The 14,136-nt window shown below is 39.2% G+C and overlaps 1 protein-coding gene across 2 annotated transcripts in view; it reads right to left on the bottom strand.

Annotated features, from left to right (window-relative positions):
- Nucleotides 1–14,136, bottom strand: part of Chn1 (chimerin 1) — a 172,540-nt gene that overhangs the window by 2,793 nt on the left and 155,611 nt on the right. For both annotated transcript variants that reach the window (XM_026405632.2, XM_026405633.2), the window contains 3 exons: nucleotides 9,580–9,753; nucleotides 8,428–8,505; nucleotides 5,366–5,503 (listed from right to left, as the gene is read on the bottom strand). In XM_026405632.2, coding sequence (XP_026261417.2) covers nucleotides 5,366–5,503; nucleotides 8,428–8,505; nucleotides 9,580–9,753 — 390 coding nt within the window. The remainder of the gene's footprint in view (nucleotides 1–5,365; nucleotides 5,504–8,427; nucleotides 8,506–9,579; nucleotides 9,754–14,136) is intronic.

Raw genomic sequence — 14,136 nt, forward strand, 5'->3', positions numbered from 1 at the left:
AAAATGAGGTTATCTTAAAATATTACAGATACATGTAAGGGGTGGCACATTAGTCAAAATATCTTAAAAACCCCCTTCAATGACTGTATATAATCCATGCTACATCACTGTCCACTGAGGCCCCCTGGCAAAGTCTTATTAATTGATATTTATATTTAAAAATCTTTTTGTTGTTTGTTTTTGAAGTGCTGGAGACTGAACCCAGGGCCTGGTGCATGCTAGTCAAGCACTCTACCATGAGCTATATATAATACTTTTTCTTTTTAAAACAAGAAAGGCATCATCCAACATTTACTGGCTTTATTCATTAGACTTAGTTTTAAATTCTTTGTGCTATATACAAATATTAAATCTATCTTCAAAGCACGAGCACTTCCTATCACTCATGATATTCAGAACAACACACTGCAGCCTTGAAAGCAGTAACATGTTGTTCATGGTGGTGGGATCCCTGAAATAATGTGACTCTTCCAAAGATGACAGCCTTGAAGGCAAACATCATCATTAAGATATTTCAGTTCAGTTTATGTGGGCCCCAAACCCAGCACATTCCTTTGAGGTCACAGGTTACACTTAATTCATCAATCATGTCTATTATTAGAAACAAATGACATTTTTGGAATTCTGTGCTCTTAAAAGAGCACTACAGCACAAGCTGGCTTCGACCTGAATGCCAGGAAGATGGGGTGCCTTTAAATGCTGGGTTTCAATGCAATTGCAACAGGACCCCATGCTACTAGTCCTAATCAGGACAGCAGCCTTGAAATGCTGGGAAGGCTATGTCTGACCAGAATATAATGTTCAAGACACAAGGCCACCCTGCCCCCAAAGGCCCCAAATCCTAATCTTTCTGTCTTATAACATGAGCCAGCTCAACAGTAATGTCTGAATCTGCCACTGGAGTAAGATGAATGTGAAGTTTCTACCTTTGGCAGAGCAGATTTGATAAATTTCAGAATATGAATAGTGACTGAAGCTTTTTAATTCAAAGAAACTGAATATTTTACAGTTTTTGCCCAAACCTTCCTCATAATTCCTGGTCCATTTCTTTGCAATGAAGAATATATTATTTCCCTTTTGCCAAAATAAATACTGTATGGTCTTTGAACCTTAGGCCTTTAAAGAGTATCAATTTATAACACCAGTACTATCTCAGGCATAGAAACTCAATAATTTCTAAAATTGAGAAGAAAATTTTATTTACTATGGAAAACTACTTTGTTTTTACCACAGGGCTAGTTAATTTAAGGCTACATGATTCTGAAAATTGAAAGATTTTCCTTTTAATTTCTATAATGAATCTTTGCAAGAACTTTGAAATAGTGTAAAGTTAAGGACAGCGTGGGTGGGCTGGGAAACAAGATCCCCTGCTCACGGGGTGGCTGCCAGAAAGCACCGAACATGGTGTCTTACATGTGAGGCATGTTAGAATGAGGTAAGTGCTATGGAAAAAGGGTAAGAAGACCTGGAAGTACTTGGGGTTTGTGATTTTAAACAGGTGGTCAGGAAGGACCTCAAGGAGAAAGGTCTTGAGTAAAGCCTTTGAGGGAGTGAAGGAGGAAAGATGGCTGTGGGCAGAGGAGCTGCATGTGAGGAGAATGTGTCTTTGAGGAGATGTGGGGAGCCAAGTGTGCCTCAGGAGAGAAGGAGTGGGTCAGGTACTGTCATGCAGTGGCTGTAAGCAGTTCCACGGACTTGGCATTTATCCAGAAAAATCGCAAAGTTCTGAACAAAGAAGCACCAAGATTGGGCAATCATTTTTCACAGTTCTCTTCTCTGGCTGCCATGTGGAATAGATTATGGAAGGGCAAGTGTAAAGGCAGAAAGACCATCCCAGTAATTGTCACAGAAATCCAGGAGAAGAATGACAGTAGCTTGAACCAGGTGGTAGCAGTGAAGGTGAGAAGCTGGTGGATTATGGGTGCATATCGAAGGTACAGTCCACAAGATTTCCCAGTGAGAGATGTATGAGAAAGAGAAGAATCAAGAATGATTCACGTTTTGGGTTTAGGTAACGGAGATATGGAGCCTCCACGAACTGAGGCCTTGGCAAGGACCACGGGTAGTCAGGGTTTGGTGGGGTCCCTTGGGGAGGCCCTCCAGACGTGCAACAGACGTGATGGATACAGGTCAGCCTGGTGTTCAGGGAGAGGGTGTTGGTATCTCCATGGTGGAAATATGAATTTGGGCATATATGACTAAATACACTGAATATGCCAGGACCAAATGGACAAGGGATTCTGCTGTGGAATTCATTCTTCATGTTCTGCTCCACATAGAAGTACTGCCCATTACCATTTTTTTTTAGGCAACAAAACTCATTGGCCATAAGAAAACTACAGCAAAATTTAAGAGGCAGACAGACAAAATGGAATATGTTCAGAGATGAACAACCACCATCAGCTGTCACCAAATATAGAATGAGGTGACACTAATGCCACTGCTAACAGAAGGGCACTAAAGGCAGGCAGGTTTCTGTTGTATAGGAGCAGAGCTTTATGACCATTACCTCTGTCCACTACCAGCAGACTGGCTGCCTATAAAAACAGTTACTGGGCATTTCAAAATGAATGTATTAGCTGAGAAAGTGTAGCCACATGACCCCTTAGAATATCTAAATACTTGCTGGGATTCCCTGGGATTCCAGGCATATGTCATTGTACCTGGTCCTCATGTGGCTGTTCTAAGATCTCCTAGGAAGAAGGCTCTGAATCCTGGGCAGGAGGACCAGTCCCAACACTGTCCTGCCAGGAGCTCTCCTGTGGGAGTGTAGTTTCACAGTGATCAGGGAGCGTCTGTTAATGCCGGCTTATTGAGTGTGCCCTGTCAGAAGCCCTGTAATATATGAATTTAGATTATGTAGAGATGTCATGCCTTTGTGTTCCAGGGCAGCAGTGTCTCAGGGGGTGGGGAGCAAGAGGGATGGGCTGGGCAGACCTAGACTGCACAGTGGGTTCAGAGGGGAATGTACAAGGCACAGCAAGGCCACACAGCCTGCAGACAGGATGACCTGGCCTTCTCCAAACTGGCATCTCTTTTCATGTCCTATGGCCTCTCCCTCCCAGCTTTGACACTGAGTGTCTCCAAGGGAGGCTGCACAACAGCAGAGATCCACTGGCTTTTGTAAAAGGAAGTTTCAACATGAACTCTGATTCTTTTGTTGGCAAAGGATGCTAATAAATGTCAGAGACATTTTTAGGAGTTGAGATAAGATAACTGCACTGGGAGGGATCATTCCAACTGTCCTTCACTTGGAAGGGCTGCTTCCTCTTCCTTCCTCTTTCCTTATTTAAGTTTTCCTGGTCCCATCAGGTGGGCCAGGCAGTGTGTACAGTGGACAGAGCAAGGGCTTTAGTAAGAGGCAGAAGTGGGTTTGATTGCCAGGGGTACTTCTAACAATGTGAATCAGATTTCCTTTCCAAATGGCACCATGGATATAAAGTGACTGGTCTGATTCATGGCACCTCCTATGTGCTCTGTGACTGTTAACATCTCTTTCCTTCCTTTAAGACATGGCTATGTCTATGTATCTAAAGAAAGAAACAGACTCCACTGCTGGAAAAGACATGTACAAGGACATGATGTCCCACAATGTCATCACTGTCAGACGTGCACCATGCACATTCATATTATGTACAGGTTCTATGCCAGGCTTTTTGGTGTTGTAGAAATCACTTGTTAAAATAGATGAAACTGCAATAAGGAAGCATTTCTACCTTGATTTAGGAAAGCTACTTTCTTATGTGATTTTAAAAGCTCTCTGAGGAACAAGACAAGGGGGCTTTGCTGATTTCCCACAGGAAAGCTGCCTCAGAAACAAATCCTACAGCAAAGGCAAATGGTTTGGAAGAATAATAAAAGTGGAGATTTTCCTCAGTGACTAGGGTAGGTGCGGGGAAAGAAGTACTCTAGAACTGTGGGGCCAAAGGCCTCGAAATCCAGCAAGGAGCTTTGGATGTTCCCTGCATAAGGCGGTCATGTGGGGTCCACAATGGGTTTCAATCACTGCTCTGTCCTTTGCTCCCTGTTGCCCTTGGCTTAGGCACGGAGCCAAATTTTAGTTTTAGTCCCAGGCTACACAGGGATAGAACACTAACACAGTCCACTCTGTGCTGGGCTGGGGTCAGAGCAAACTGGACAGAGCAGCCCTTCCCAGGGGAAGTGCTCTCCAGGTTAGTGCCCAGACTGAGCATCTCTCTAGGGAACATTTACTCCACAAAGCAGGAGCCCATTAGCTTCCTCGGATGATCAGCACCAAGATGAGAGGAGTTAAATCTCTATGGAGGAGACCTAGAATCATTTGTGCTGTCTAACTTGTAAATCAGTGTCATTCTCACGGCGGTTCTCCTCATGAGAGCTGTCCTGTGAGAAACGAGGGCTCCAAGAACCTTACCACAAAAATTCTCAGCCAAAGCTCTGAACGTGGAAACTAAAAATCAGGACAAAGGAATTTTGTACTTTAAAACTTAGAAGTCAAAAATCAAATCAGAAGCTGGTGTGGTGGGGTGTATCTGTAAGCCTAGCTACTGGGAGGCTGAGGTAGGAGGATGGCAAGTTTGAGGCCAGCCTGTGTAACTTAGAATAAAACCTTGTTTCAAAATAAAATAAAATGGCTGGGGTTGTGACTCAGTAGTAAAGTGCCCCTGGCTCAATCTCCAGTATTGGGGGGAAAACTGCAAATCAGTGTTACTAAGGAAGTGATACTGTTATTTAAAGATGAAGACAACATATGGTTTTTAAAAAGAGTAATGCCAACATTTAAAATCTGTTAAAATTTCCCTCGTTAGAAAGTAAAATGTGAATTACAGGTATGATTTTTACAGCATAAATAAAATTTGGCAAATGAAACCTTACTTTTTTTGGGCATTTTTATATTAACTGGAATTTTTTTAAAAAGTCCCCTTGATCTAAATTAGAGCTCCTCAAAGTCTGATTTGCAGACCAGGGCTAGACTGTAAACTGTCAGTGGTCAGCATTAGCTCATACACATATAGGGTAAGTACAAAAACTGAGAATAAGAATTGAGAAACAGTAATTTTGATTTTCGTTGAACAAGTCAGTTGGTCTCGCTTTTTAAATTACACTTTTCTACTTACTTGTATTTTAAAAAAGAGTCGATTCATATCTAACATATAAGCTTATTTGGAAAATTAGTACATTCCAAAGAACCTTCTTATGGTAAAAATCACAGATAATCTGTATTAGAGAAAAGTGCAATTTTTTTTGCAAATATATTAAACCATGGAAGATGTGAAGGAGAAATATTTCATAATATATAGTTAAGAAGCTCAGCAGGAAGACCAGGAGAAGAAGTTACCAAAGGAGGCAGTTCATAAGTCTTGGGGACATACGCATGCATACTTACTGGCAGACTCTATGAACTTAGGATAGGCATCATATGTGATGAGTGGAATTGGCAAATCCCTGAAGTACAGTTTAAGTGCACCAGTGATAATGTTGATATCTTCATACATGTTCACAGAAATATCTGCTTTCTCACCATCTTTTGAGGATATTAAAAGAAACAAAAGTAAATATCTAGACTTACTGTTTTAATACATGACATTTTTTTGTACATGATTAGATATTAAAAAAAATGCTTCAGTTTTTAACATCAACCTCAATGTGCAGCCATGGCACATACCTATAATTCTATCAACTTGGGAGGTCTAGGCAGGAAAATTTCAAATTCAAGATCAGCCTCAGCAACTTAGCAAGACTGTCTCAAAATAACAAATAATGACTTGGAGGTATTGGGGTTGTGGCTCAGTGATAGAGTGCTCATCTCGCATTTGTGAAGCACTGAGTTCAGTCCTCAGCACCACATTAACAATAAATAAATAAAATAGAAAGCATTGTGTCCATCTACAACTAAGAAAAAAAATGACTTGGGGTATAGCTCCATGGTAAGCACCCCTGGGTTAAATCCCTTGCACCAAACAAACAAACAACAACAACAACAACAAAAAAAAAACAGTCTACAACATGACTGTTAAATCCCTACTGTAAGCATGTAAGTGCTGGGGTCTTAAGGACCAATTTTCAGTGAAATAGCAAATTGTTTTTAAATTTTCTCTTCTGAAGTTACTTACTTTTCCATGCTTAATTGTGGAGAAGGGAAGCTGCAGAAGGCTAAAGTGAAGAAATTCCCAGGGGAATAAAGCGTAAGTACTTTCCCCCCTATTTTATATGAAATTTGTGAAAAGGAGCAGCAGAGAGGTACTCCCTATTATGAAAGACCCCTAGTGCAAAAGGCCCCCTTCATTACACAGCAGGCTCCCACACATAACATTTGGATCTTGCCTGAGCATGGGGGCGGGGGAGGCAGTGAGAAGTAAAAAGCCAAAATTAAAAAAAAAAAAAAACTCTTTAATTGAAATTACAAGAAGAGAAAGCATTACAAAATCCAAGCAGACTCTAAAGGTGCTGCTGGGCCCTCAGATTCTTAAGCAAGGCTGTCTTCTTCAGAATGGTCCCTTCTGCACTGCCCTGTATTTAGTACTTTACTTTGTTAGAAAAACCTGAATTTTCACCTACTAAAGACTTAATTAGATCTATTCTGAGTTAGATCTTAGGCTAGATTTATTTTATTTCACTTGGCTCATGAAAGATTTCTACAGATTGCAAAGTAGCCTTTTCACTGCTAAAATCTCAAACACTGACAACATCAAAATTTTGTGAGGACTTGGAGGCACAGGAATTGTCACTTACCGTTGGTGGGAATGCAAAATGCCGCAGCCATTTAGGAAGACGGGCAGCTTCTTATATTACCATACAATCCAGCAATGCACTCCTAGGTATTACCCAAATGAGCTGAAATCTATTGTCTACACAAAAACCTATGCACAAGTGTTTACAGCAACCTTGCTTATACTTGTTAAAAACTGGGGGTGACCAAGATGTCCTTCAATAGGTGAACCAATTTACTATGGGACATTCATATAATGCAATATTATTTATCAATAAACAGAAATGAATTATCAAGCCACGAAAAGATATGGAGGAACTTTAATAATTCAACAGTGTTGGGCCATCAATTCTAACAAATATACCACACTAATTCAAGATGTTAATAATAAGGTAACTGTGGGCATGAGGGAGGGGTTACATGCGAATACTCTGTACTTTCTGCTCCATTTTTCTGAAAACCTAAAGCTACTTAAAATCCAGCCTCTTTAAAAATTGCAAATACTTCAGTCTTTTAGACACTCACAGTTGTGAATTTGATCTTCAGTGTCCCTCTTTCACACTTAGGTTAAAATCATGTGCAATAGCAGTACAAATTGGGATAGAGTGCTTTCTGGAAACAAGGCAATATAGATTTCTTCACTGGAGGGCATTAGGCAACATGTAAGTGCTGGGGTCCTAAGGACCTGGAGAAGGGGCTGAGAGAGCCCAAAGGAAGGCAGAAAAATGACCAAGGCAAGGATCACATCTATCAAAATTTTTACTAAGGAAAAAGAGGAAAGTTCTCCTCTCTTCTATAACAAGGATCCTGTTCAAACATCTACTAGTCATTTTTTCTCTAGGGAACCTTCTACTATTCCAGTAAATCTGTGGGAAGCTGCTGTGTTCATGATATTGCCATCCATTCTCCTTTCACTTATTAGTCTCCAAGTGATGGCACATGTATTGTTGTTGTTGTTATTGTTATTATTATTATTATTATTATTATTTTTGCTACCCATATACAGACAATTCCTGTTCTTCAAGTTATTGTGTAAGTGCATAAATAGTTCTTCTTTGGGGAAGCCTCTTCTGATCTCTAGCATCCTTCACCTGTCTTAGCATATCATGTTCCCTCGTTACTGTTACTAATATTTTCCTTTAGAACATTTATTAAAATAAAACCAATAACCACCTTATTCCAGTACTCAAAGGAAAGATACATTGGAGAGCCATGGAAATAATTCTAAATGTTATTTGAAAAAGTAAGCCCCACTGAGCATCTCTGACTGACCCCTTCCACAGTGAGGAGGTCCTATTCTGGAAGCTTCTCAGTTCCTTTTAGCTTTCTGGCCCTAACACATGAGCCAAAACTTGGATCTCAGCACACAAAGGTGCCCAGGGAAGCATGGATGCCAGCAGACTGACTGAGGCCTGTGACAGCTGAGGCCTAGAATGACTAGATCTCTCCACCTTTCCTCTAGGTTTTTGGTATATTTAGTTGATCTGTATGTCTTTTGGTAAACATGGACCAACCATGGATACACAAACCATAGCAATACTTTAAAAATTTATGCTTTCTCACTCTGAAATTTGACAGTTGACTGCTTAGAGCTAATACAAAAATTAACTGTAATTTAAGTCTTCTTTTGGGCATAATGATCATCAGTGATTCAGAAAAACAATGCAGAAAATACTTTAGAAATTGTGATGTTCTGGCATAGTAACTGCCTGAGTTAATGACAGTGCTGAGGGACATACCTCTGTCAAAGGCCATCTTGACATCTTCAATTAGGTCACTAAATCCTGATACTCGGTATAGTCCTTCAGAATTAAGACCTGTAAAATAAGTACATAAGTAAATAGAGGGAGAAACAAACCCTGGGCGCTGCACCTTTATTTTATTCATTTATTTACATGTAGTGCTGAGAATTGAACTCAGGGCCTCACACATGCTAGGCAAGTGTTCTACCACTGAGCCACAACCCCCGTATCCTTCTTTTCAAATTTTAACTTCTCTCCATACTTCAGGCTGGGGAGGTAATACATATGAAAGAAAAATAAAATAGACATGATTAGAAACCTTTTCACATTTTTCTTTTAAAATAAAGACATTTTCTTCACAGATATTTAAAATTCTGACCTAGACAGGCACGGTAGCACATGCCTGTAATCCCAGTGACTCAGGAGGCTGAGGCAGGAGGATCATGAGTTCAAAGCCAGCCTTAGCAATTTAGTGAGGCTCTAAGTAACTTGGTGAGACTTTGTCTCAAAATAAAATATAAAAAGGGCTGGGGAATGTGGCTCAGTAATTAAGTGCTCCTGGGTTCAATCTCTGATTAAAAACAAAAAACAAAAACCAAAAACTGACCTACTATGACCTGGATATTTATAATTTTGTTCATTCTAATTAGATCAAATAATGTTAGTCTTAAGGGAAATAATTCATCACCTCAATTACACTATAAATTATTTTACATAACAGAAAAATGAGATGAACTGTATTTCTAGGCCTGTAACAGTTTTTTTCCCATGTGGGAAAGAATAATTAATCAGGGTGCAGTTCTAGTTTTTTGGCCTTGGATAGTTTTAATAGGGCATTCATATCTTTGCTTCTTGGATATACAAAGCAAAGTCTGAAAAGTGAATTTATCAGTATACATCTACTTTTGCAGACTAGAACCACCATCTATGAACATATTTTTAAGCATATTTTTCTTAAACAGGTTAAATGTACCTTGAAATCAAGCTGTTTACTTGTTAATTCATTCTAGACTTTGAGATCATATGGCATCCTGAAAGCATTTCCCCCAATTTACTAAAGAAGACAGCACTGCTGTGCACTGAGGAGTGACATCAGGAATTGCAGTGTGGTGATTCAAGACTATCATGGCCCATGCCAAAGGACCTCACCTCTAGACTCGATCTCCCTGATGCACATGTCCACCACCATTGGCCGCTTAGTGATGTGGGCTTTCACGAGTGTTGTAAGGTCACAGCTGTACACCTTCTTCACATGCTTCAAGTCTGGCTTACAGTCATTTGGAACCATCTTGGAACACTGCTTATGAACATTCAAACCACAATCTAAGAAAACAATTTTAAAAAAGGAAAAATTCATTATTATTTATAGTTTTGAGCATCTTACAGTGTCTTTTTTAGCAAAAGACACTCCAGCTTGAATGAGATTTCAAAGAGAACCAGTGTCAAGCATTCCCTTGGGGTGCAGAAACAATATTCCCTTCTTTCCTCTTGGAATGCTTTATACCTGAGGAGGCTAGAATGCTAGCTCAGGACTCATCATTTACCTGCCATATGACCCCAGGAACATATTAGAGGAAAAGAAAATAAAAATTAATAAATGTCTAATTAAATGTTGACATTTAATAACATTGTGCCTAATAGCAATGCAATAGTTTGAATATGTGTGTTTTCTATAAAACTAACAGTGTTGACAGGTGGGACCTTCAGGGGGTACTAGGTCATGAGAGCACAGTGCTCATGAGTAGGTCAATGCTGCTGTGAAAAGGGCATGTGGACGGTCCTCTCTCTCTTGCCATGTGAAGACAAAGCATCTACCTTCTCTTGACTTTCCACCTTCCGCCATGTGAGGATGCAGCAAGAAGGGCCACACTAGGTGATGGAACCTTGATCTTGGACTTCTCAGATGCCAGAGAAGTGAGAAATCAATTTCTGTTCTTCATAAACAACCCAGTCTGTAGTATTTTGTTGTATAGCAGCAGAAAATCAGTTGAGAAAGCTAACTAAAAATCAATTTCTTTAAAGTTACATAAAAACTATATTTAATGTAAATAGGCTATATTTCAATACATTTGATATGACTGGACCTCCCAAAGAATATCCAGGGCCCTCTTAAAAACAGTGTTGCTCCTATTTATATCTATTCACAGTCCTTTCTAGATATGAGATTGTATATAATTCATCTAGTCCCTGAGAATAACTATAACTTATATGTTACTTTTATCACTAGTTAACATTTATTAAGGCTTACTACTGCCAAGCATGGCTCCAAGTGCTTTATATTTATTATTTTATTTAAACTGCAAAAGCTCTATGAAATAGAAACTTTTCTCCTCAGTTTGTATCTGAAAAAACCAAGCACACAGGTGTTAAATAATTCACCCAAGGTATGTAGTAAAGATGGGATTTAAGCCTATGGATGATTCCAGAGTCCACATTTAAATACCTATCATATTGCCTCTACTGATGTTACTCCTTTGTTTTATAATTTTATTGGGCTATATAACAACTTCTATTTTTTTTTTTTTTTTTTTTGGTACCAGGGATTGACCCCAGGGGTGCCTAGCCACAAAGCCACATTCCCAGCTCTTTTTATATTTTATCTAGAAATAGTGTCTCACTAGGTTACTTAGGGCTTCACTAAATTGCTAAGGCTGGCTCTGAATTTGCAATACTCCTGCCTCAACCTTCTGAGTCACTGGGATTACAAGCAAGCGCCACCACACTCACATGGGCTATATAACTTCTAAGGTGCCAGAACCCAAACATTTTCTGATTAATATTTTGAGACACTTTATTTTTCAGCTAGCATATGGTGAGATTTTAGAAAGGATAAAGAGAAATACAAATATTTCGCAAAGTTAGACTGAAGAGTGATAAACTATAGCTGAATAAATAATTCTACTAAAATAAATGTCACTTTTTGTTCTTAAGTTTATAAAACCTTTATGTTGATCTTTTGCAAAGCCAGTCCAAGTAGGGTAAATACAGCCAGGTCTTAATCAAATCAATTTGAAAACTATACAATGCCATCATGAATGTGGTCTTTGGGTAAGCTTCAGTTCTGCTTGTTCTTCCTGGGAAAGAGTGGGGCACACAACACATCTCAGAGAATTGTTATAAAAATGACTAAGCCATTGTGTTCAGATGCTTTGCATATTGCACAACTAGACAAATGCTGATGAGCATCATTATCATTACAAGCTCTGGTAAAACTTATTAGCTGCAGTCTAGTTATTAATGGATGTAACAACACGAAGAAAATTAGACAACCCATAAATGGAATTGTTTCTTCATTTCATGTTAGACACGGCCAAAAAAAGAACTTCAAGCCTGTGGCACCTGAGGGAGTTCATATGTATGTCTCCCATGTGCAAAGCCAGGGTAGGTGTGGAGGGAAGCTGGGTAAGTGAACACTCAGGAGATGGTATCACCTGTTCTAATTCTGTCAAAACACCACCACCATTGCTTCTTTGGCTATAAAAAGGTTTCTGGAGTGAAGAGTTCAATCTATACTAGTTCAAGAAATGATGCGGCACTATTCTGTATGGTTAAATGAGGTCCAAATGACTATTTAACCACAACTCAGATTCCTCTTGACATCTGTATTAAATATATAGGGATTCTGATTCAGTCATAAGGTAAAGCAATGACAAAAATGTGCACCTAAAAGACCATCTTTCTCCGAAACATTTTAATGTTTTAGATAACTTCTATAGTTTAGAGTTTGGTCTAGAACCTATGAACTGTGTTGATTTTGAGTGCATGACTCAAGCTTTCTGTGCCTTCATTATGTAAAATGGGAATAATATTAGTGTTAGAGTTCATGAGGTTTGAATGTTAATATATGTATAGTACCTATATATAATAAATTGTGTTAGTGATCATGTTTCTATTTAGAAGAATGAAAAAGCATTATAAGAGGACTTTTCAATGTAGTAACCTGAGGTTTGTTATGTCATTGTCATAGTCAGCTTAAAGTTAGAATCCAAGTTGAAGTCAAGGTCAATTCTATGTTTGTCAGATGTGAATGTAAGGTCCTGAAAAGGGATTGGATAACTGAGGATACTGACTTCCACATCTGCATGGTTCTTAATGATTTCATTTACATAAACGCATCTTCAAGTAAATAATGTACCATTTCTCTCTGTTTTCACCAATTTTAGAGAGCTTTCATTGATTATTTTTTCAAATATCTTTGGAGTCTTACTCTTCATTCTCTTCCATGGCCCCAACAACATAAATGTTACACCTTTGTTACCATCTTTCTTGCTGGTCTCTGAGGTGCAGGTTGCTTTTAAAACCCTATTTTCTCTCATTTGTTTGAGTTAAATAATTTCTACTGACCTGTCTTCAAGGTCATGGACTCTTCCTTGGCTATCTTCATTTTGCTATTCAGTCCATGATCCAATGAGTTCATTTCAGTTAGTACATTTTTCAGTCCCTAAACTTCCTTTTGGCTTGCCTTTTTTTTTTTTTTTTAAATCTTTATTTCTTTTCTGACAATTCCTACTTCTTTTTCCATTTATTTCAAGAGTATTCATCACTGTCTGCTGGAACATTTTTATGTTAGTTGCTTTTCTTTTTTCTTTTTTGGTACCAGGGAATTGAACTCAGGGGCACTTGACCACTGAGCCACATCCCCAGCCCTTTTTGTATTTTATTTAGAGACAGGGTCTCACTGAGTTGTTTAGCACCTCACTTTTGCTAAGGCTGGCTTTGAACTCACAAAAACTTCCCTCAGCCTCTGAGCTGCTGGGATTATAGGTGTGTGCCACTGCGCCTGTCTAGTTGCTTTTCTTGACTAATTCCCACATCTATATCATCACAGTGTTGGCATGTGACAACTGCCTTTTTTCAGTTAGTCGAGATATTCTGGTTCTTGGCATAAGAACTGCATTTTAGATATTTTGAGTGTTGTTCCTACTTAAATTTTCAGTTTCAGCAGGTAGTCAACTTCTTTAGATTTAGAATGAATGTCTGGGCTCCCTTTTGTAGACTATGATGTCAACCTAGTTAAAAAAAACCTTTGGGTTGCTATTTTTGCCTCCCTCACTAATATGTTATCCACATGATGGGGATTCTATTCCACATTATCCATAGTGCATCACCTAGTTATTGCAGGTATAGTGGAAGTCAGGGCTGTGCCTAAAAATTCGACTGGATAGCAATGCTGTTTTGCATGTAATTACAGAGTGGGCAGGGAGGACAGAGTTCTGATCAGGGTCTCAGCTGCTTCATTTCTGCAGGTCAGAGATAAAAATAGCTCTGCTCATAGACTTAGGCTGAGAGGGTGCTAGTTCTACTATAGGGTGTGAATAAAAGTCAGGGTCCTACCCATAGGTTCAGCCAAGGAGGGGTGTCACTTTCTTACTGCAAGGTAGGGATAGAGGCTAGTGCTCTGCCCACAGATTCACAGAAGAGCATGCCCTACTACCTTAGGGTAGGGTTGGAAAACATTGCAGCCACAGACACTGCTGCTACTGCAACCACTGGGGAAGGGTAGCAACATGTTTTTTTTTTTTTTTTTGGTGGTATTTACCTGGAGAACAGTAGGTAAGGCTAAAGGTTTTGTCCTGCTGGGCTACCTTTTCCCAGTGCATTGGCTAGGAAAACCAGACTTTTCTGCTCTTCCTGCCTGTTGCATTTATGGGTTGTGGGCTTCCACAGTGTCTAGACTGAGATACATAGAGGTACAAAACAACCCAA

This window comes from Urocitellus parryii, chromosome 1, assembly GCF_045843805.1.
Source record: "Urocitellus parryii isolate mUroPar1 chromosome 1, mUroPar1.hap1, whole genome shotgun sequence".
NCBI classification, from domain to species: Eukaryota; Metazoa; Chordata; class Mammalia; order Rodentia; family Sciuridae; genus Urocitellus; species Urocitellus parryii.